Source organism: Pelophylax lessonae, assembly GCF_965119305.1.
Source record: "Pelophylax lessonae genome assembly, chromosome: 6".
Lineage (NCBI taxonomy): Eukaryota > Metazoa > Chordata > Amphibia > Anura > Ranidae > Pelophylax > Pelophylax lessonae.
This window is the reverse complement of record NC_138773.1, coordinates 175,845,911-175,871,454: the sequence shown is the minus strand read 5'-3', so window position 1 is coordinate 175,871,454 and position 25,544 is coordinate 175,845,911. Positions and strand designations below refer to the sequence as shown.

The 25,544-nt window shown below is 44.2% G+C and overlaps 1 protein-coding gene across 1 annotated transcript in view; it reads right to left on the bottom strand.

The window, feature by feature from the left end:
- Positions 1-25,544, bottom strand: part of DNAJB11 (DnaJ heat shock protein family (Hsp40) member B11) — a 68,665-nt gene that overhangs the window by 5,976 nt on the left and 37,145 nt on the right. The window contains exons 5-8 of the mRNA XM_082260571.1: positions 14,148-14,290; positions 11,744-11,826; positions 11,591-11,648; positions 5,092-5,203 (exon numbers count right to left, since the gene is read on the bottom strand). Of these exons, the coding sequence (XP_082116697.1) occupies positions 5,092-5,203; positions 11,591-11,648; positions 11,744-11,826; positions 14,148-14,290 (396 nt within the window). The remainder of the gene's footprint in view (positions 1-5,091; positions 5,204-11,590; positions 11,649-11,743; positions 11,827-14,147; positions 14,291-25,544) is intronic.

Genomic DNA, 25,544 nt, shown 5'->3' with positions numbered 1-25,544 from the left:
GTCGCCAGCAAAACCAACAATTGTGTTTTCTTTGGACTTTATACATACATTTTAGTTTAACCACTTGCCTACTGTGCACTTAAACACCCTTCCCATCCAGGCCAATTTTCAGCTTTCAGCGCTGTCATGCTTTGAATGACAATTGCGCGGTCATGCTACACTGTACCCATATGAAATTTTTATCATTTTTTTCACACAAATAGAGCTTTCTTTTGGTGGTATTTAATCATCTCTGGATTTTTTATTTTTTACAAAAAAAAAAAGAATAAAAGACAGAAAATTTTGAAAAAAAAAAAAGTTTTTCTTATTTTCTGCGAGTAAATTTTGAAAATAAATTTTTCTCCTTCACTGATGTGCGCTGATGAGGCGGCACTGATGGGCTGCACTGATGGGCACTGATGAGGTGGCACTTATGGGCACTGATGAGGTGGCACTTATGGGCACTGATGAGGAGGTACTAATATGCCGCACTGATGAGCACTGATAGGCGGCACTGATGAGCACTGATAGGCGGCACTGCTAGGCACTGAGAGGTGGCACTGCTGGGCACTGAGAGGTGGCACGCTGGGCACTGAGAGGTGGCACTGATGGGCACTGAGAGGCGGCACTGATGGGCACTGACGGGTGGCACTGATGAGCACTGATGTGCGGCACCATCAGTGCCCACACTCAGTGCCCATAGTGCTGCCAGTCAGTGCTCATCAGTGCCTAGATGAGCAGGCACTGATGGGCACTGACTGGCAGCACTATGGGCACTGATTGTGGGCATTGATGGGGGACACTGATGGCGGGCACTGTGGGCAATGTTGGGGGCAATTTGTGTATTTTTTTTACCTTTTAGTAATCAGGGCACTGGTGATCAGTGCCCTGATTACATGTCTCTGTGTCCCCAGCGCTGTGAGGCTCCCCCTCCTTCCTCACACTGCAGGCTCCGTGTGAGGAAGGAGCGCCGGCGATGAGAGATGATCTCATATGTTTACATATGAGATCATCTGTCATTGGATGGTCCGATCACGTGGTGAATGGCCGCTGTGATTGGCCATTCACCACGATCTGTGGACACGGCCGACACAGATTCTCCCCGATGCGCGCTCGCGGGAGCGCGCGGGGGGCGTGTCACTGGGAGGCCGTTTAAAAACGGCCTCCCGAAAATTCGAGTCCGCGCTGCAGCCGTATATAGGCTGTAGCGCGGATGGGAACAAGTTAAAAACAGACTAAGGCCCCTTTCACACAAACGGTCCGTTTTTCATCCATCCGTTGACGGATGAAAAACGGACATCAATGCATCTCTATGTAAAAACGGATGTCATCCGTTAACATCCATTTTCATCCGCTTCCGTCAAGGTTTGTTTTTTGGAACGGATAAATGCCCTATTTTTCATCCGTCAAAAAAAAACGTATCGGACGAAAAACAGATGTAAACAGACAAACGGTCCGTTTTTGCATTGGTAGTGGATGTAAAAAAAAAACGGATGAAAAAACGGATGCAAAAACGGATACATTTTGACGTGACTGAACTGATGAACTGAACGGACCGTATGTGTGAAAGGGTCCTTCATAGAAGTATCCAGACATACTTTGTGTGTGAACGGATGAATGCCCTATTTTTCATCCGTCAAAAAGACGGATCGGACGAAAAACGGATGTAAAACGGACAAATGGTCCGTTTTTCATCGGTAGTGGATGTGAAAAAAAAAAAAACGGATGAAAAATGGATGAAAAACGGACCAAAAAAACGGATGAAAAACAGATACATTTTGAAGTGACTAAACTGATGAACTGAACGGACCGTATGTGTGAAAGGGGCCTTATGCATTGGGTAATAGCCTGCCACTGAAAGTCACTATCGGCACCATTTCCACAAGTTATTTCCAGAATGAATGCCATTATGTTAAATGGTAAAAAGTTTTCATGCAATTCAAGAATCAAAACCATGTTTTGATGCCAAGTGGAACCCATGGTTTGTGTATCGTCTTCCTTCTTCAGACTATATTATATATCAGGTAATTGCTCTTTTTGTTACCAAATTTTATTTCTGCCATGGAAAATCTCCATACATATGTATATATGCTATATTGGCAAAAGTATTGTGACACCTGCTTTTACACGCACATGAACTTTAATGGCATCCTGGTCTTGGTCCGTACGGTTCAATACTGAGTTGGCCCACCCTTTGCAGCTTTAACAGCTTCAACTCTTCTGGGAAGGGTGTCCACAAGGTTTAGGAGTGTCTATAGGATTGTTTGACCATTCTTCCAGAAGCACATTTGGGATGAGAAGGCCTGGCTCGCAGTCCGTGCACCAATTCATCCCAAAGGTATTTTAATGGGTTGAGGTCAGGACTCTGCAGGACAGTCGAGTTCCTCCACCCCAAACTCGCTCATCCATGTCTTTATGGACCTTGTTTGTGCAGTCATGTTGGAACAGGAAGGGGCCATAATAAAACTGTTTACACAAAGTTGGGAGCATGAAATTGTCCAAAATGTCTTTGTATGCAGACGCCTTAAGGAGTTTCCTTTACTGGAACTAAGAAGTCAAAGACCAACCCCTGAAAAATAAGCCCACACCATAATCCCCCCTCCACCAAATGATTTAGACCAGTGCACAAAACAAGGTCCATAAAGACATGGATGAGCGAGTTTAGGCTGGAGGAACTTGACTGTCCTGCACAGAGTCCTGACCTCAACCCGATAAAACACCTTTGGGGTTAAATAGGGCGGAGACTGCGAGCCGGGCCTTCTCTCCAACATCAGTGCCTAACCTCACAAATGCGCTTCTAGAAGAATGGTCAAACATTCCCATGGACACACTCCTAAACCTTGTAGACAGCCTTCCCAGAAGAGTTGAAGCTGTTAAAGCTGTAAAGGGTGGGCCAACTCAATATTGAACCCCACAGACTAAGATTGGGATGCCATTAAAGTTCATGTGTGTGTCTAAGTGTCGGTTCACATTTGTGCGATCACAGAGATTGCATGTAATTCGGAGCGCACTGCTCCTAAAATTACATGCGATCTCTGTGCAGTGCAAATTCAGCCAGCCATACAGTTTGTATGGCTGAATTCGCACCGCAATCGCACCTAACACGCACCGGACCCTTTCTTTGGTCCGCAGTAGAATCGGATCGCATGGTGGTTCACACTAGTGCGATCCGATTCTGTGCGAACTTTCAGATCGCACTGTGATATGCGATCTGATCTGGGGGTGTCGATAACTTTTAATTTACACCCCCATTGTATCGCATATGGCAGTGTGAACTGCCAAGGGCGCGGATGCGATGCTGGAACACGTTGTATATTCGCAGCGTTCCTGCATCGCACAAATGTGAACCGGCACTAAAGGCAGGTGTCCCAATACCTGGTATCAGGACAATATCCCCCCGGAAAACATCCCCCGGGCAATATCCCCCTGGAAAACATCCACCTGGACATAGGGTTAGAGGGGGGATATTGTCCGGGGGGGATATTGTCCGGGGAGGATATTGTCCGGGGAGGATATTGTCCGGGGAGGATATTGTCCGGGGGGATATTGTCCGGGGGGGATATTGTCCGGGGGGATATTGTCCGGGGGGGATATTGTCCGGGGGGGATATTGTCCTAGAATCTTTGACAATATAGTGTAGATGCACTCTGTCGTACACTGGTATTTTTCTAAAATTTGAAAATGCCTTCTGCAAGCTTCCCTTTTTTGGGGAATATCTTTGTAAATTTATTATTATTATTATTATTCTTTTCATTTTGTTCGTTTATTCTGATACAGTACATTTGTAAGATACATTAGAATTGGCTTGCCTAATATTTTTTCTACACAATTTTTGACTGTATCCAATGTACTTTGCCTTTTGGACACGTTTCTAGTACTATTTACAATAAAGGTTTATAAACAAAAAAAAACAAAAAATTACAAATAAAATCTATTTTTTTTATTTTTTATTATAACTTGTATGTAAGAGGAACTGAATGCATTTTACAACAGACTGCAAACAGGCAATGCAATGTCTCTTCTGCAACAAAAAAACCCCTACCTGCTCACAGTCTTCTGTGGCATATAAACTGAGCTGCACATGCACAGCTGCCAGTGCAACCCCTGTATGCCAGAAGGACTAACTACTGTGCATGTGCAAGAATTATGTCATCTCACGCCTGCCAATGAAGATGCCCAAAGCCTGGCAGTCAGGGAGAAAGATCCTGGTGCCAATGAGGGATCTGGATTGTTAAAGAGGAGGCAAGTAAAGTGCCTTTAGTTCCACTTTAAAACATTCTGCTTATTTGTACTGTTTTGTTTAATATATTGCATATTGTCTTCAAACAATAGGTCGATTGCACTGCCGATTTCTAAAGTTTCAGGATCCAAATAAACCTTTTAAACTCTGAACTGTCTGAATTACATTATCAATCAGAATTTGTGCTGACCGTTCCCTCAATAGGAGATCATTTAGATATTCCACAATAAGGATACACAGGAAGCATAGTAAGGCTAGCATGGGAGCCAATTCTTGGTGAACATTCTGGGTGCAGAAGACGGAACTAATAGTATTTTTCTACTTTTAAAAGGATCAGCTGCACTCACATTTACTTTGCATATCTCTGTTCCATTGGCACCATCACTTGTCACTTGTTTTGGAATTTTCAGACCCAATAGTAGCACTCCAAATTCTGGATGGTCCTAATAGTAGGACCACAGAAAAATGTAGGTAGCGTTGATGTGCTGGAAAGATGGGGGATATGTAAGAACACATCCTTGGATGTCCACAGAGGCTAGAAAAACTAGCTGATGGAGGGTAGCTATAAAATACATGGTAGCAGAGCAGCAAGGGACAGTGTGACAAACAAAACAGTTCTGCTTTAAGGCTCAGAGTCATCAATCTGCCACGGGCCCGCCATCCTGTGCACTTGCCACTATTATAAACAAGTGTTGAAGAACCTTTCTTTGAGTTCCATGCACACTGCAAAATCCTGCCAGAAGAATCTGCCTCAACCCATTCCCGCCAGCACACACACAATGCAGGATTTCTGAGTAGGTGAAGATCTACACTTTATTTTTTGTACACTTGCTGGAATTTTTATATATGTCAATAAAAACCATTTGACTTACTTTATGGCCATCTAAATGAGTAATGTCCATTTCAAAACCCACAAGTGCTTCTACTAAAGAAATAGTAACATTTGTGTATAGGTCATCGCCTCTTCTTTCAAATATAGGGTGCCTGTTTAGAAATATAAAAAAGTATGTTTATATACATTTTAACAGCCCTACCGATCATTCCTAATTCCGCCCCCAAAATTTTCAATAGTACCAACTTTTTCAGTTAACCATCTTTTTTTTTTTTTTGAGATTGAAAATAAGCAGCACCAAAAAAAAAAAAAAAACAAAAAACAACTTAGCAACAGTAGATTGGAATTAAATGCGATCCTGCATCTCTTTAGCTAAAATCACCAGCCTTTATTTAAAAGTCATCCAGGTTACAGACAAAAAAAAAAGCAAAGCTGTCAGGCGGTGTTTATCAACCATGTTCAGATGCGACAAAGAGAGATACAAAGTAACATTGGTGCTGATTTACTAAAACTCAAGAGTGCAAAATCTGGTGCAGCTGTGCATTGTAGTCAATCAGCTTTTAACATCAGCTTGTTCAATTAGGCTTTGACAATAAAACCTGGAAGCTGATTTGTTTTAGTAAATCAACCCCACTGTTTCTTTTCTATCCACCCCATTTCATTGGTCAGCAAATCAAAGGGATGAGCTAAAATCTGCAAGGAGCCTGACAAGAATTTATTAATTTTTTTAAAATAAAATTTGCCTTTGTTTATCCCCTTAACCACTTCCCGCCCGCCCTATAGGCGATTGACGGTGGGAATGTGGTTGCATTATCCTGACCGGATGTCATATGACGGCGGCAGGATAATGCGCTCTGCGTGCCCCCGGGGGGCGCGAAGAACGGCGATCGGTGATGTGGCGTGTCACACTGACACATCGCATCTCCGATCTCGGTAAAGAGCCTTTACCATGTGACCAGCCGTGGCCAATCACGGCTGGTCACATAGTACACAGGAAGAGCCGTTGATCGGCTTTCCTCAGTACGTGCCTGACAGGCACGAGTAAAAGGAGAGCCGATCTGCGGCTCTCCTGACAGGGGAGGGGGGTCTGCACTGGTAATCAGAACCAACAGGGATGCCCACCCATGACCCCAGGGATGCCCACTATGGCCACCAGGGATGGCAATCAGGGCTCAGGGAGCGCGTCAGTGCCTTCCCCATCAGTGCTGCCCGCCAGTGCCCTCCCCATCAGTGCTGCCCACCAGTGCCTATCATTGCCATCTATCAGTGCCACCCACCAGTGCCCATAATTGCCCACCAGTGCCGCCTATCAGTGCCCATTAGTGCCGCCCGTCAGTGCCGCCTATCAGTGTCCACCAATGCTGCATATCAGTGCTACCTATCAGTGCCACATATCAGTGCCGCCTATCAGTGCCACCCCATCAGTGGTCATCAGTGCAGGAAAAACGTATTTACAAAATTGTATAGCATAAACAGAAAAACATTTTTTTTTTTAAACTTTTCTGTCTTTTTTTTTTTTTTTATTTGTTTAGCAGAAAAGAAAAAAAACCTTGCTGTGGTCAAATACCACCAAAAGAAAGCTCTATTTGTGGGGGGAAAATGACATAAATTTGGTGTAGGTACAGTGTTGCATGACCGCGCAATTGTCATTCAAAATGAATCCCTATCCATAGGCTCCTACATCTATTGGGTGCTGTTTAGTTGGTTTGTTTAACCTTTTTGCACAGATATACATACCATTGTTGTCATCAAGATTATGTTTTTTTATGTGGTTTGAGTGATTTGTTGTTCACTCACCCCCTTTTTACATGTTTATCAATAAAATGTATCTTTTTTATATACATCACATTTTCATTCTCTCTTACTCCCTGTATATGCATATGCCTCGCTCAAACCCCATTGGGACCAAATTTTCCCTTTTTGCATATCTTTGATGATCTTGGTCCACCACTGATATCCTGGTAATTCTTAGGATATCTGCTATTTCTCCTTTTTATTTCAGCACAGTAAAGCCTACTTAAACAAAAGTAATTTGTCTCATTCCATCACATATACCAAAATAGGAGAAGAATTTCTAATTTTAGGACAAAGGGGACCCTACTCCACAGACATCAAGTTTTCCACACACTGCACTGATGAAGGCATGATAGCCTGAAACATCTATTTGCAATTTGAATGGCTGTATATTAGGCTACAGTATATTTGCACTATACACCAGCGGTTCTAAATGTGCATCTAGACAGAGGGGCGATGACTTTTCCCATTGAATTGAGGAATTATCCTCTTATTTTTGAGATATGTGACAAAATGAGAAAAATTAATACTTTCCATTTTAAGAAGACTTTACTGTGCTAGGCACTGATTAGAGTGAGGACTTTTGGATTGCTTTAATCCCTTCCCACAAGAACCTATATGCTTTTATTGTCTCCTTTTAATTTTTAACTGTTTAGATGCTTAGCATGTCCATTTGTAAAAATGTAACCATTAACCACTTCAATACTGGGCACCTTTACCCACTTCCTGCCCAGGCCAATTTTTTCCCCACAAATAAAGCTTTCTTTTGGTGGTATTTAATCATCACTGGTCTTTTTATTTTTTGGTAAAAAAAAAAAAAAACAAAGACTGAAAATTTTTGAAAAAAAAAAAAAAATTTTTTTTCTTTGTTTCTGTCACAAAATCTTGTATAAAATTATATTTAATATATATAAGTAATATATATATATATATATATATATATATATATATATATATATATATATATATATATATATACATACATATATATTGTACAGACATATATTATATATATATATATATATATATATATATATATATATATATATATATAATGCACTAATATGCCGCACTGATAGGTGGCATTTATGGGCAATGATAGCACCGATAGGCATTACTGACTGGCATCACTGATGGGCACTGTTGGGGCTTCACTGATAATCAGGGCACTGATGTTCATTTCTCTTGATTACCTGTACAGGTCTCCCCTTTAAGGAAAAGCCACTGATCAGTTCTCCTCACATTCTGTCAGTGTGAGGCGAGGAGAGCAGATTACTGGCACCTTCTGTGTTTACATAGTTACATAGTAGGTGAGGTTGAATAAAGACAATAGTCCATCCAGTTCAACCTGTGTAGGTGTGTGTGGCTGTAATCATCTCACATAGCCCTTAATGTTCTGAGCCTTGAGATGTAAGTCTAAGAGTTTTTGAAAGCCACCATACTACCCGCAGAAACCACCTCTTGTGATAGGGCTACAAGATTGTGGAATTCTCTAACAGTAAAGAACCCCCCTCGTTGCCTGAGGTTAAAACGCTTCTCCTCTAATCGCATTGTATGTCCTCGAGTCCTCATGCAATCCCTTCGATAGAACAGCTTTTTTTCTAAGCTGAGATCCCCATTAAGATATTTATAAATTGTTATCATGTCCCCCCTCAGACGTCTCTTCTCCAGGGAGAATAAATCGAGGGATTGCAGACGCTCTTCATAGTTAAGGTCCTCCAATCCCCTAATCAGTTTAGTTGCCCTTCTCTGGACTCTCTCCAGCTCCAACACGTCCTTCCTGAGGACTGGCGACCAGAACTGGACAGAATACTCCAGATGCGGTCGGACCAGAGTTTTATAAAGTGGAAGGATTATAGTCTTATCTCTGGAATACATCCCTTTTTTATGCATGCTAATAATCTGCTGGCTTTGGCAGCTGCCGCTTGACATTGCATGCTGTTGCCTAATCTATCATCAACCAAGACTCCCAGATCCTTCTCCATTTTTGATTCCCCCAACGGTTCCCCTCCTAACGTGTATTGTGTTTTTATGTTTTTAGTCCCCAAGTGCAAAACCTTACACTTCTCCACGTTAAACCTCATTTGCCATGTCGTTGCCCACTCCGTTATTTTGTCCAGGTCATTCTGTAGGATATCTGCTTCATGCTGTGCAGTTATTGCCCTGGCCAATTTTGTGTCATCTGCAAAAACTGATAATGAACTACTGATCCCGTCCTCAATGTTGTTTATGAATAAATTGAACAAGGTTGGTCCCAGGACTGAGCCCTGGGGCACCCCGCTTACTACCTCAGACCAGTCTGAGTATGCGCTGTTTATTACCACCCTTTGGACACGCCCTTTTAGCCAGTTCCGTATCCAAGAGCAAACCCTGCTGTCGATACCTGCAGACCTTATTTTATAAATTAAGCGCTTGTGGGGAACTGTATCAAACGCCTTAGCGAAATCCAAGTACACCACATCCACTGGTCTGCCCCTATCTAGCTCACCTCCTCGTAGAATGTTAAGAGATTGGTTTGACAAGAACCCCCATTTGTAAACCCGTGCTGATTACCGCTGATGATGTTGTTGTCTTTAGCAAACTCTACGATATAGTCCCTTATCATCCCCTCCAGTAGTTTACATACTAGTGATGTCAAACTGACAGGCCTATAATTTCCCAGGATATGCCTCTGGCCCTTTTTGAATATCGGAATCACGTTAGCCTTCCTCCAATCCCCTGGTACATCTCCTGTCCTAATACTGTCAGCAAAGATCAGGAACAGTGGTCTAGATATAACCTTACTGAGTTCCTTGAGTACTCTCGGATGTACACCATCCGGGCCTGGTGATTTGTTTGTGTTAAGTTTATCCAGCCTTTCCCTGATTTCACCCTTTGTTAGCCATAGTGGCAAGTCCTATGTATTACTACTAACCATACAGTCATGGTCAATGTACCCCTCCTTTTCCTGTGTAAAGACTGACGAGAAAAAAGCATTCAGCACGGTTGCTTTTTCAGTGTCCTCTGTAACCATCCTCCCATCATCGTTGATTATGTGTGCAATATGCTCTGCCCTAGTTTTTTTGCTGTTGATATATTTAAAGAATTTCTTTGTTTTTTTTTTTTTTACTATCCTCCGCTATTTGTCTCTCAAAGTTGATTTTAGCCATCTTGATTTCTTGTTTACTTTTCTTATTTGCCTCCTTGTATTGCTCGAAAGCCGATACTGTGCCCTCTGATTTATATTTCTTGAAGGCCAATTTTTTTCCCCTAATAAGTTTTTTGACGCTACGGTTTGGCCAGCCAGGTTTGGCTTTGTCTCTTCTAAATTTATTTCCCATAGGAATGCACTGCAAGATGCATTTTCTTAATATGTTCCTAAAGCATTCCCATTTATCCTCTGTGGTCAGTGATCCCAGGGTTTGGTCCCAGTTTACCCTTTCCATCAAGGAGTATAATTTTGGAAAGTTTGCCCTTCTGAAATATAGGGTTCTTATGTTCCGCACTTGCCTTGTTATATTGTTATTTATACTAAATGTGATCATCCTGTGATCGCTAGAGCCCAAGTTGTCCTGGACTCCTACCTGCGAGATTATGTCTGAGTCATTAGTGATCAATAGATCCAGGACTGCGTTTTCTCTGGTAGGGGAATCCACCAACTGTGACATGTAATTATCCTGTAAGGTTTCCGTGAATAGACTGGCCTTCCGTGAGTGTGTAATCCCCTCATCCCAGTCAATGTCGGGATAATTGAAGTCCCCCAATATGATGACTGATCCCAATTTTGCCACTTTACCCATTAGTGCTAAAAATTTCAGCTCTACCTCCTCCCCTTGGTTAGGTGGCCTATAGCAAACCCCCACAATTACTTTCCCCTTTTCTCCTTCCCTATGGAGTTCAACCAAAACAGATTCTAAATCCATGCTCATCCCATCCGTAATGTCACTCCTTTCTATCACCTTTATATTGTTCTTGACATAGAGACATACCCCTCCCCCTCTTTTTCCTACCCTGTCCTTCCGGTACACCGAATACCCTTGGATATTGGCCAGCCAGTCATGTGAGGGGTCGAACCAAGTCTCTGTTATTCCCACAAGGTCTATGTCATCCTCATGTACTAACATTTCCAACTCATCCATTTTATTAGCTAGGCTCCTGGCATTAGCATATACCCCTCTTAGTTTTACAGAAGTTAAAACGCGATTGGCGGTTATGTTTATTCCTGTTTGGTCTGAGAATTTCCCGCGCAGACCTGCCAATTGACGTTGTGGACCTACTGTCGCTGCTGACCCTACAACTGCCTTCAGTCCTCTGCTCCCTCCTGACTGATTCTTCTTCTGAGCCCTCCCCGTCTCCTAGTTTAAAAGCCCCTCCAACTTGGTGGCCATCTTTCTCCCCAAAAGAGCTGTACCGTCCCCATTAAGGTGCAGCCCATCCTTACTAAAGAGCCGGTAGCCGACTGAGAAGTCAGCCCAGTTCTCCAGGAACCCAAACCCCTCCTTCCTTCACCAATTCCTCAGCCACTTGTTAAAGTTCCCTAATCTCCTTCTACCTCTCTGGTGTGGCTCGAGGTACAGGCAGTATTTCAGAGAAAACCACCTTGGAGGTCTTTTTCCTCAATCTATTACCTAAGTCCCTGTTGATCTATTACCTAAGTACATGTTACCAGCTGTGATTGGACATAGGTTTCCTGCACCCCCTGTAGATCTAGCTTATTTTTTCTACAATTGGGCTTAGTTAGTCATCGGAATGCAGTATCTCCTTACTTGAGAACTTTGATTCGAAAACGCAAGTCACCTGGCTCTCCATCAATGTGTGGTTCACCTTAAAAAACAAAAAATAAAATAATCATAACAATTAGTAAAAAGGACAAAATGTTAAAAAAACAAAAAACAACATAATTAAAACACAGTAGTTACCTTCTCCAATGAAAGGGTATTCCATGCCATCACGAACACCAGGCTCAATCTCCACTTCTAAAGTCCTTTCTTCATTTACAAGTCTACAAAATAATTTATATATATGTGAGATATATACATCCACATATTCTCGATTGGATTCAGGTCTGGACTTTGACTTGGCCATTCTAACACCTGGATATGTTCATTTGTGAACCATTCCATTGTAGATTTTGCTTTATGTTTTGGATCATTGTCTTGTCGGAAGACAAATCTCCGTCCCAGTCTCAGGTCTTTTGCAGACTCCATCAGGTCCGAGACCCGCTTCCCGATTGGCCGAAATGCTGCATTGAAAGGGGGCACGCTGGTCACTCTGCATTGAAAGGGGGCACGCAGGTCACTCTGCATTGAAAGGGGGGCACGCTGGTCACTCTGCATTGAAAGGGGGGCACGCTGGTCACTCTGCATTGAAAGGGGGGCACGCTGGTCACTCTGCATTGAAAGGGGGGCACGCTGGTCACTCTGCATTGAAAGGGGGGCACGCTGGTCACTCTGCATTGAAAGGGGGGCACGCTGGTCACTCTGCATTGAAAGGGGGGCACGCTGGTCACTCTGCATTGAAAGGGGGGCACGCTGGTCACTCTGCATTGAAAGGGGGGCACGCTGGTCACTCTGCATTGAAAGGGGGCACGCTGGTCACTCTGCATTGAAAGGGGGCACGCTGGTCACTCTGCATTGAATGGGAGCACGGAACGCTGGTCACTCTGCATTGAATGGGAGCACGGCACTGTGGTCACTCTGCATTGAATGGGAGCACGGCACTGTGGTCACTCTGCATTGAATGGGAGCACGGCACGCTGGTCACTCTGCATTGAATGGGGGCACGGCACGCTGGTCACTCTGCATTGAATGGGGGCACGCTGGTCACTCTGCATTGAAAGGGGGCACGCTGGTCACTCTGCATTGAAAGGGGGCACGCTGGTCACTCTGCATTGAATGGGAGCACGGAACGCTGGTCACTCTGCATTGAATGGGAGCACGGCACTGTGGTCACTCTGCATTGAATGGGAGCACGGCACTGTGGTCACTCTGCATTGAATGGGAGCACGGCACGCTGGTCACTCTGCATTGAATGGGAGCACGGCACTGTGGTCACTCTGCATTGAATGGGAGCACGGCACTGTGGTCACTCTGCATTGAATGGGAGCACGGCACGCTGGTCACTCTGCATTGAATGGGGGCACGGCACGCTGGTCACTCTGCATTGAATGGGGGCACGGCACGCTGGTCACTCTGCATTGAATGGGGGCACGGCACGCTGGTCACTCTGCATTGAATGGGGGCACGGCACGCTGGTCACTCTGCATTGAAGGGGGCACGATGGTCACTCTGCATTGAAGGGGGCACGATGGTCACTCTGCATTGAAGGGGGCACGATGGTCACTCTGCATTGAAGGGGGCACACTATACATTGATTACTGAAGGCCCCTTTCACACTTTTGTGATCTCAAAGTCACGCAATTTTTTACAGCATTTTTTGCCGCAAAGCAATGCCTATTACATTTTTCCGTTTGCGCCCCCCCAAAAATTTTGAGCACCAGCCGCCACTGATATACACAATATGGAGCACAGAATTCTTTCAGAAAGATCCAACACCATGTATACGTATAGGATCCTTATACGTATACAGAGATCCATCCTTGTATTACTATGGTTAGGGTTTGTTACGGGTCAGCAACTCTGATCATCTACTTATTGGCACCTCATGCTGCATAGTTGCTTACACATAGACATAAGGAAGCTTGAATAAAGTCGGGTACACACTCGTTTTTTTTGCAACCCAGCGAGTTGCATGAAGAAAAAATAACTGTCAGCTGCTGTACTAACCATGCGAAGTTAGTCCAGCGATCTAGCCTGCTGAGCTGTTTTGTTCTGACAGGAGGAGGGCCCCCCCTGCCAGAACTCTCTGACCAGCGCTCTCTGCTATTGGCTGAGAGCGCTGATCGGGAGTCGGTCGGCTGCTGGTTTTACAGCATGCACATCCGACAGACCGACATACACATGGGCAGAACGTTGGCCATTTTTTTGGAACCGGCAAAGGTCTCCCGACATAATGCGTGTGTGTACGGGGCTTTAGGTGCTGAAATGAGCAGTTTAATGAAGAACGAGTTGGGATCACAAAGCCCTATGTCATATCAGTTAATTCAGATAACAAGATGTGTATGACACACTGAATGCTGTGAAATGGCCTTCGGTACTCCAGCGATCACAAACAAAATCAGAGACAGAAAGAATGAATCAGCAGGAGCCCTAACAATGAGGCACTAGCTGATACACTGGTTTCACTGATTCAATAGAAAATGATAGGTGAAACTTTGATTTTCATATTAACATAATTTCACCCATTATCACTAGGTGTACTTACTTGACGTTTGGACATTCATCACAAACAACTTCTTGAGTCATCTGAAAACGTCCTGGCCCAAGTTGTGTAGTTCTCATTTCTTGCCGGCAGTTGCATTTACGTTTTCCTGGTGCTTGTCGTGCTACAGGCTTATTTCTTACAACCTAAGAAAGGGTATTAAAAATTAATGATACATGTAAGCAAACATTTTAAAGAATAGTACATACATATATCTTTAAGTGTAAGCATTTACAGTCACGGAGCAATTAAAGTAAAACTAAATGCAAAACTTTTTAGTGTTGGATAGCGTGGAGAGGGATTACATCACCTGTAGGATTTTTCTTGCGGTCTGTTCCCTCGTTACAGAGATTCACCCTCTCTATTTGTCCTGTTCACCATCATCATAGAAAAGTGAAAGTAAAAGAAAATCCCAAATTTTGGGTTGTCCCCAAAAAAGTAATAGGAGGCTGCAGGGATTTCCTCTCATTTCCCGATTTGGCTTAGGGACAGGAAGTGAAGGTACATCTCCCCCAATGGGACACAGATGGCAAAAACAAACTCTCCCTTACTCTATCCAAAAAAAAAATAATCTAAGTTTTTTTCCTTTTTTTCTAATTTAAATGTACACCGATCCTGGTTTTCCTTTTTTTCTAATTTAAATGTACACAGATCCAGGTTTGGTTAATTTTGTTTTGCATTGTTCTGTTTATGCCTTCGTTGATTTTGCTTTGACTTAGGTTTCTGTTCAGGTTTTTTGTTTTGTTACAGCTTATTTTCTATTTTTAAGGCCCCCTTTCTCATGGAGCGGATCTGCTTGGCGGACTCCGCTAGCTTGGCATGGATCGCTATGTTGATCCCTGCTGAGCAGGCAGATGACAGGTCTGTCTCAGCTCACTGTGCAGAGACGGACCTGTCAGAGTCTTGCTCTCCTCTATGGGGAGATCAGATGAAAACGGACAGCATGTCTGTTTTCATCTGATTCATTCCGATCCGACCTGCTGGCGAACGTATCGCCATCTGTCTATTTTAAGAGGATCATGTCGGATAACAGATGGGTGTCAGCGGACACATCTCGGCTGACATCTGCCTCTCCATAGAGGAGAATTGGTGGCCCAATCAGGTCCGCTAAAAAACAGACATTCGGACCTGATCAGTTAGATCGTGTGAAGGGGGCCTTACACTTTTTCAGCACATCTGGGATCTCTGTTTTGGCTGTCTGGCCCCTCCTTTTGGCCCTCTCTTTGCCCCCACCAACTTGAGTATCCACACAAAACTGAAAAGGATGGTTTTTAATATGTAAATCACAGGCCACTTCTTTACATTTGTTCTTCCGATCTTTTCCACATCCTTGGGTGTTGCAAGTAGTCAATCCTATACGGTTTTACTCTATGGTGTTACATATATTTGGGTTTATTTTTTCAGATTCTCAATACCAAGGCTCTTTGAATTGTCCCTAAAGAAGATCATAGGTTTTCAAACACGCTGGCTAGTTGGAACCTACCCACCATATCCAAGTATTTTTACATGTTCCCTGCTCTTATCGGTTATAGGGGGCTTGTTTGATGTGGATATTTATGAAAAAAGAGCACCCTTGGGTTTTGTCGGTGGTATGGACTATGTAAGACATTTTTTAGGCCTAGGTTTGTTTTAATTGAATTAAAGTTTTGTTTTTGTTATTTCAAAGTGTTATTTTTTGGGGTGTCCTTCACAATCCCTGCCGCCCAATATACTATTTTCCATGTTTGGTCAGTGCACTCTCTGCCCAGGACTGCAGGCCACTTAAATGAACATGGGGAGATCCCATTCTCGAACCCAAATTATCTGATTATTATGACTTGGCAAGAATACCAACCAAGGTTTAGACTTACTCTCTATTGAGAGCACCAAGAAGGTTTTCAGCTTAAAATCACCAAGTTTATTTCTATAATTAAGCAAACCAATGGACTAGATAAACCTTCTAAATTTCCTATAGGATCATGCCCTGGTGCCATTAATAAACCAGATTATACACACAGCAACCAGAAGTCTGATAATCAAGTTGTGATCTGCCTCTTGCCATTTTTCTCATCTCCCTTTTGGCCAGGGAGGGTAACAGGAAAGTAAACAAGGAGCAATACACTTTTTTGTTAATTTTGTTTTTTCTTGGTGCCGCTGTACATTCTAATCTATACACATACACAGTTTAAAATAATTAAATGTACACTTTTAAATCAGAGTATAGCATCAAGTCAATCAAACTCCTGGGATATTGATCTGGTCAGGTAAGTAGCAGAGGGGGTTGTTAATCAGTTTCAGCTGCTTTGGGGTTAATGAAATGAACAGGGGCACCAAATGGGCAACAACAAGAAGACCTTCAAAACCGGAATGGTTTTACAGGTGGGAGGCCACCTAATTTTTTTTTTCCTACTCATCTTTTCAGACTAGTTCTAGTTTTGCTTTTGGCTAGGGTCAGTGTCACTACTGGTAGCATGAGGCGATACCTGGGCCCTATAGAGAAGGGGTCTCAAAACGAAGGCCCTCCAGTTGTTCAAAAACTACAATTCTCTTCATGCCTAGTCATGTCTGTGAATGTCAGAGTTTTACAATGCCTCATGGGATGTGTAGTTCCGCAACAGCTGGAGGGCCGTAGTTTGGAGATCTCTGCTAGAGAGGTTACACAGGCATTCCAACTCCTTCAGGATGGCACATCAATACCTGGCCTTGCCAGGAGGTTTGCTCTGTCTCCCACCACAGTCTCAAGAGTATGGAGGAGAGTCCAGGACACAGGCAGTTTACTTAGGAGAGCTGGACAGGGCCAAAGTAGGTTCTTTAACCCATCAGAAGGACCGGTATCTGCTCCTTTGTGCAAGGAGGAACAGGATGAGCACTGTCAGAGCCCTACAAAATAACCTCCATCTGGCCACTGGTGTGAATGTCTCTGACCAAACAATCAGAAACCCACTTCCTGAGGGTGGCCTGAGGGCCCAATGTCCTCTAGTGGGCCCATGTGTTCAAAGCCCGGCACTGTGGACCTCAATTGACATTTGCCATTGAACACCAGAATTGGCAGGTCTGCCATTGGCACCCTGTGCTTTTCACAGATAAGAGCAGGTTCACCCTGAGCACATGTGACAGACGTAACAAGGGTCTGGAGAAGCTGTGGAGAACATTATGCTGCCTGTAACATTGTTTAGCATGGCCGGTTTGGTAGTGGGTAAGTGATGGTCTGGGGAGGCATATCCATGGAGGGAAGCACAGACCTCTACAGGCTAGACAATGGTATCCTGACTGCCATTAGGTCAGGGTTCGAAAATCCCCGGGCGCCAGGTCGCATTTGCGACTAGAATTAGCGACCTGGCGCCTGGGGTGCACTGCATGAGATGTCCTGCCGCTTTGCGCCCCCCCCGAGCGCTCGAACTACCGCAGTATCCGAAAATTTAGTCCCCGGCTTTTGGGCCTTCTTCATGGAGATGCTGCCAATGGGGAACTGGCGGCCTCTTGTGGTGGCCGGGAGTATTGCAACAAGCAGTAACTAACCGTGCTGCAAGGAATTTCTACTGCTTATTCTGAATGCCCGCCTTTCTCCTTCCCTAGAGGTGGAGAGACGGAAGTTTTTGCAGTCATCATCTGGCGCCCTTTGATTAAAAGGTAAGTGTGCAGGGGAGTGTGGTTATTATTTTATTTTATTTTTAAATCCCATTTTACACTGCTCTCTCATGGAAGTTCAAGGATAATGTGTTCTACATATTTTGTTAGGCTTCTTTCACACGGCCACTCCGGATTTCTTCTCCGCTGTGGGACTTTTTTTTTTTTTTCACGGAGCGGATGACATTTGTGTCATCCGCTCCGTATGCCCGCATATCATCCCATCCGTTTGCGCATGATATGCGGACATAATGTAAGTCTATGGCATTGCGGATGTCAGCGGATGACACCGCTGACATCCAATTTTCCTTCCTTTCCGTTTTCTTGAACGGATGAAAAAATAGGGTTCTGTTCCATTCCAAAAAATGGAACAGAACTGAAAGGAAGAAAATCGGATGTCAGCGGATGGTATTCCGCTGACATCCGCAATCCCATTGACTTACATTATGTCCGCAAATCATCCGCAAAAAATAGGATGATTTGCGGACAAGCGGAGCGGCCGTGTGAAAGAGCCCTTAGTTCTTTCACACGGGCGGTCCGATCAGATCCGCCTGTCAGTTTTTTAGGCGGATCTGATCGGATGCCCCATTCAGTCCTATGGAGCAGCGGATGTCAGCGGTGACACCTCCGCTGACACCCGCTGCCATCCGTATCCGATCCGGTCCGTGAAATCCGGACAGATGGAAACACTATTTTCCATCCGTCCTGGGGATCGGATGGGATCGGATGAGAGCAGACAGGTGGTCCGCTCTCATCCGATTCCCCATAAAGAGCAGCGGGGCTCTGACACCTCCCAGTGCGGAGACGGAGCTGTCATCCGCCGGCTCAACGGATCGATCCCCGCTGAGCAGAGCACGGTCCGCAATGGAATGCGGACCGTGTGAAAGGGGCCTTACTTTAAAAATTGCATTTTGTAATCTCCTTGCAATGTATTGATCTTTTGTTTTGCATTATAATCCCTTATTCACAATAAGAATCTTTTATGGAAAAAAAAATATATATATATTATTTTTCATCATCTCCCTGCCCTGCCACACAGCCGATGGCCCCTTTCACACTGGCTTTCTGATCAGGTCCGCCTGTCAGTTTTTCAGGCAGACCTGATCGGACCCTTCAGTCTCTATGGAGTGGCAAGCCGCTGCCATCCGATCCTGTCCGCCAAAAACAGACGGATGGTGGTTCTATTTACCATCCGTCCAGTGAATCGGATTGGATGGCATCGGATGGGAACAGACGGTCCGTTTCCATCTGATTGCCCCATAGAGGAGAATGGGCTGGGTCTGCATAGCAGAGCGGACAGGACCTGTCATCCGCCTGCTCAGGGGGGATCAGCAGAGAGATCCCCACTGAGCATGCGGATTCTGCTTAGCGTAGGTGCCCGTGTGAAAGGGGCATAAGGTGGCATATGTTACTCTTGGTCACTGGATCTCCTATCGCCCCAACCTTGCTGCACTGTTTTTCCCTAGTGAGCCCCTGCACATCACACCATCAAGCCCCGTACACATGGGCCAAATGCCGGGCAACATCGGCCAGCTCAATAAAAACTGGCTGCCATCAGGGATCAGAAGTCGGCAGCCGGAGCCCTGTTGTGCATGCTCCGCCGCGGCCAGTGACAACTAGCAGCCCCACAGCGGCTCGGCTATACCTCTGGAACCTCACCACCTTCTCCTATGACCACTATCCTGGAAGAGGAAGATGGATGACCCTAACAGTCTTTGTGTACCGGTCTCACCCAACCTCGGACAGTGAGTCACCAATTTTAACAGTGTTAAATAAACCTGTACTATACTAAGCTGGCGCCGCTCTCTCCTTTCTTGCATCTCTCAGGGCTTCTCCACGCTTCAGCCGGCTGCCGCGGACTATAGCTTCCCTACAGTACCAAACTTTGTCTCCCCCCCCCCACGCAGCCCCATAACCCCCCCCCCCCTCCCATCCACCCACATTCCTTGTACCATCTTGGGATATTAGAAGAGCGCCATGACACCCCCCACTTTCATGTCTGTGCTTCCAGGAGAACTTTCATGAGCTGCCTTTAATCCTATTGGTACACCTGTATACCAGTGATCTCCCACCCCCTCCCTTTCCCTCTCCCACCCCATTTCTCTTGAACTATTGGATGTTTCATCTTTTTATGACATTTTATAATATTGGCACATGAAAACTTCATGCCGTGATTTCTTTCATAAAAACAATTTGTTTTTCTTCAAGTGACAGTTTTTAAACAAAGCTTACAGCAACGGAGTATATTCATCTCAGTCCCCTTTTTGCATTATTGCTCAGTCTCTTTTGCAATATCATTCATATATATTCATGCATTATCCCACATGGTATTGCTTTTATTTCCTTACTTTTCACCATATGTATATATGTGTGTATATTTATATGTTGTACGCTTTATGTATGAGATATATCTTGTTTTTATGTAAGGTACTATCAGAGATCACTTCCAGTATCTCACCACCATCTCTTACATAGTAAAATTTATACCAGTCTTCACTACCTTTTCCTTCTCCTCCCCTGAGTTCGTGTGTCCCTTCCTTCCTTCCCTCCCCCCCCCCCCCTTTTTTTTTTTTTTTTGTGTGTGGTTTTTTTTTTTTTCTTCCCAACATGGATATCATTGAACACAGAGTCCGCCAAGTACACTATACTTGACGAACTATACATGCTTTTCCCATCGACTTTTTTCCAAAATCAGGCCTCCATCCCCAGACCCCAATATCGCCTATTATGTGCAAAATTTCGCAAAATAGAGGACCTTATTCATAAGGCCAATATGCAATGGTGGGATAGGTTCTTCCTTCAAGAATATCTCAATAACCACATCACCCCTAGAGGCCTTAGGGTCCTAAAAAATTGTCCATTCTTGAGTGAAGAATTGGATCGAGAATGGTTCCACATATCAGAATTCTGCACACGTAAATGGATGTCCATTATTATCACACAGAGAGAAGCCCAATACCATTCCTTCATCTCCAAAACTCAAACGCTAATTTCTTCCCTCCAAAAAGACTTTTCTCCATTTCCATCTTCTTGGCTCAGAAAACTTAAATTAAACACAAAATTTCTAGAAGATTCCCTCCTTCGAAACAAATTGCAGAAAATACGAAGGGATGTAGATGACTATGCTCAGAAAAAAGTTTTCAATTGGAAATCCACACAGTCCCCCCCTCTCACTACCGCCACAGGCCCAGTCCCTCTCATGGACTGTCGCCCTGTCAGCCGGCAATCCACACAATCTTCCCTCCCATCCACCACCGCTGTAGGCCCAGTCCCCCTCATGGACTGTCGCCCTGTTACCACACCCTCGCTACTCAAGAGGGTACGTGCATCATCCAAACAGACCAATTGTTCTTCCAGCAACCTACCACCACGTGGAAAGGACCCCCCCTAAACCCCTTATTCCGTCCCAACCTTGCTCTACACCATGCAGTCGTCAAGCAGAAGTCCCTCGCCAAAGGAGCAAAAAGGCTACCAGATCAAAAATAGATTCCAGCACACCCCATCCACTTGACAATACTGGGCAACAGCATATCATGCCCACAGCTCAACAACACCATACATCTGAACCCGGCCCACCCAACCAAACCAGCTCAGGAACAGAGGACACGCAATACCATGTATTAGCCACTGACCCTCCTATCACAGGAGTGTACTCGATTCCCCAATCACAGGAGCCCCCTAATGCTACACCCAACACACCCCCTATAAGCTTACCAGCTCCCTCTTCCCCCCAGTCTTTTTTAGTACAAACCCCCCTACCCTGCTCAAAAAGAAAATTCATCGCAGAGGTAGAAGAGGGGGAAAACGTAGACACGGACAGACCAGAAAAGTCACGCAGACTATGAAAATCTTCAACCTCTCCAACCACCCCCTCTCCACATCTGAAGAATCCCTCTTAGCCCGAGGACTCACTTTTGCGCCTACAGCTGCTCCCAATCCATTCACCCTTTTCCTAGATCTGAACAGATTCATACGGAACCTTACGGTGCAACGCTTCTTCCATATTCAAGCTAACAAAAACAAAAACAGTATAAAGGAATCACCAATACCCAATATAGAGGATATTGACAGTTCTCCCACCACTGAACAGAACTATCATTTCAATACACAAGAACTACAGGCTCTAGAGAATTTAGAAGATCTATACACTTGCGATACGGATGATTACGTCTCCATTCTTTCCCAAAACCTACCTGGTTCCCCACCCATACAGCATACTACGTTTCGGCCCAAATCAGTTTTTTACCCCACATTTGCTAAAGGTCCGTACATCCAAAGCTTCTACCAAGTGGTCCACGCTGATATACGCCGCATGTGCCAATCATCCCATGACCAAACACACCCTGCCTCCAATCTAACACCTATGGAAAAATCGGCTTTAAAAGGAACTCATGAAAAACCCAAATATCATCATAAAATCAGCGGATAAAGGTGGTAGCCTGGTCGTTCAAAATAAAGCTGACTACATTAAAGAATCCATCAGGCTTCTGTCCGATAGCTCCACCTACTTAAAACTTACCAGTGACCCCTTGCCCGAATTCAAAGTGGAAGCTCATTCCCTCATTGAAAAAGCGGCAAAGGACAATGTCATCACCTCCACAGAAGTGTCATTTCTCAAACATGACTTTTACCATAGGCCATATTTTTATCATCTCCCCAAGATCCATAAAGATCCCCTTCATCCCCCGGGCAGACCCATCATTGCAGCCATGGAGAGTGTCTCCAGTTATTTTTCCATCTATATCGACCATTTCCTTCAACCGATAGTCCAACAACTTCCGTCATATGTTAAGGATGGCATCAATCTACTGGACCTATTATCCTCTTACCCATGGCAACCATCATATCTCTGGCTATCTTTGGACGTAGTCTCTCTCTATACATCTATACCACATCACATTGGACTTCAGGCCGTACGTTTTTTCTTGAATGATGAATCTGCACTCAATCCCCGGCAAACACACTTTCTCCTGGATCTCATAGAATATTGTCTCACCCACAATTACTTCGAGTTTAATGGCGAATTCTACACCCAAATCAAAGGCACGGCCATGGTGGCCAATTTTGCCCCCAGTTACGCCAACTTAACTATGGGCTACTGGGAGCAGCAATACATTTGGCACAACAATCCCTTTGCTTCTCATCTCATCTTCTTCGGTCGATATATCGACGATATAGTTATCATCTGGGATGGCCCTACCTCCCTCATACCACCATTTCTCGAACACTGCAATAACAACCAGATGGGGCTTTCCTTCACATCAGTCTCAGATGCCGAAAAACTTACTTTCTTGGACCTCGAGTTATACCATCATGATAATACAATCAGTGCTCAGAATTACGTCAAACCCACCGCTGGAAATTCATACCTGCACTACAATAGCTGTCACCACCCCAGATGGATTCAGAATATACCAAAGAGCCAATATTGCCGCCTTAAACACAATTGCACTCAGTCCCAAACATATCTCCACCATGGAACACTACTCAAACAGAAATTTCTTGAAAAGGGCTATCCTGAAGAACTCATAACAAAAGCCTCTGACCACTACCTGCATGAAGATCTAAAGAAAAGTAGAGCGGAGTATACAAGGAAAATAAACAATCATCCCACCTCCGCACGATTCACTACCCAGTTTCACAGTAAATTCAAGCACATGGAACGCATTTTCCATAAACATTGGGCAATCCTAAAGGAAGACACTTACCTACGTGCAGACCTCACCGAGCACCCCCGTTTTTCATACAGGCGCGCAAAAAACCTCAAAACTGTAATAGCACCAAGCCAGGTCCGCTCCATTAGACCAAAAACTAACTCATCACTCACCTCCTTTCTCCAAATCAAGGGAATGTACAAATGTTGTAAGACCAGGTGCTTAACATGCAAACATGTGAGACACGGTCTAAAGGAATTCACAAACAATGGAAAAACCCATCACCTCACTGACTTCTACACTTGTTCGACGGAATAGGTCATCTATTGCCTCGTGTGCCCCTGCAACCTACTTTATGTAGGCCGTACTATACGGACCTTACGCAAACGCTTTGGAGAGCATCGGAACCTTGTTGAAACAGGTTCCGATAAACATACTGTCCCCCGACACTTTACTGAGTATCATCCCAAGAGCTCCGATGGACTCAAAGTGTGGGTATTGGAAGCCATCCCTGCACCCTTTCCCCCTGCTGAACGGTTCAAGCGACTGTGTACCAGATAAAACTACTGGATTTATACCCTGGACACTCTAGCGCCAGGAGGCCTAAACGAGGGATTAGAAATCAATATCACACTCTAAAATATTGCACATGTACTTGTGACACCTCATACATTCACACATCATTCCCTATCAGTGACATATATATATATATATATATATATATATATATATATTTTTTTTTTTTCCCATCAATATTTTTATATATATTATATATATATATATATATATATATATATATATATATATATATATATATATATATATATATATATATATATATATATATGTATGTGTGTGTATTCTATTGTCATTTTCATTTTTACTTTTATTTTCATGTTTATTTTTATTTTTATTTACATTTAGTTTTATTTTTATTTATATATTTTTATTTTTATGTTTATTTATTTTTTTTTTTTTTTATCTTTACATTTATTTCTATTTTTATTTTTTCCCTCCAATACCGTTTTTTCATGTAGATGTATACACACATTACCGATCTATTTTCCCCATGGCCATGTCAGTATTGTTTTTATGGGATTTATTCTTATAAGTCCTCTTTTATGTAATACCATCATGTATTTTTATGTACTTTTATGGATTTCCTAGAGACATGTATCCCCAATTGTGTTTTTACTGAGATGACTTTCTTAGAGTCTTTTGGCTCCGCCCCCCCACAGACAGATGTCTTTGCAATTAGTCCGGCAACAGGGTATAAATTCCCTGCCCCACCTGAGACACTCCCATCGCCTGACGAAGGAGCACGGATGCTCCGAACGCGTGCAACCCCTATTTTTCTACTGCCAGGAAGTGATGTCATCAGGGATCAGAAGTCGGCAGCCGGAGCCCTGTTGTGCATGCTCCGCCGCGGCCAGTGACAACTAGCAGCCCCACAGCGGCTCGGCTATACCTCTGGAACCTCACCACCTTCTCCTATGACCACTATCCTGGAAGAGGAAGATGGATGACCCTAACAGTCTTTGTGTACCGGTCTCACCCAACCTCGGACAGTGAGTCACCAATTTTAACAGTGTTAAATAAACCTGTACTATACTAAGCTGGCGCCGCTCTCTCCTTTCTTGCATCTCTCAGGGCTTCTCCACGCTTCAGCCGGCTGCGGCGGACTATAGCTTCCCTACAGTACCAAACTTTGTTCCCCCCCCCACGCAGCCCCATAACCCCCCCCCTCCCATCCACCCACATTCCTTGTACCATCTTGGGATATTAGAAGAGCGCCATGACACCCCCCACTTTCATGCCATTTCGACCCGTGTGTATGGCAGCTGGGCTGGCTTCTGTCAGATGAGTATGCTATAAAATTAGCACTCTCAGCCAATGGCTGTCCCCCTGTCACAACACAATAGCTCAGCAGGGGAGATCGCTGTACTAACATCAGATTGTTAGTACAGTGGCTCAGACCTGCGCTGTTAGTTTTTTTCCTTAAACCTGTTGGGATGAATGAAAAAAAAAAAAGATAGTGTGTACAAGGCTTTACATGGCCTAGTGATGGACAGGCTGTGATGCTGCATTTCTGCCTTGGGCCTCTGACCTACTGGGGATGGTCCACATGCCTTCTGCTGTG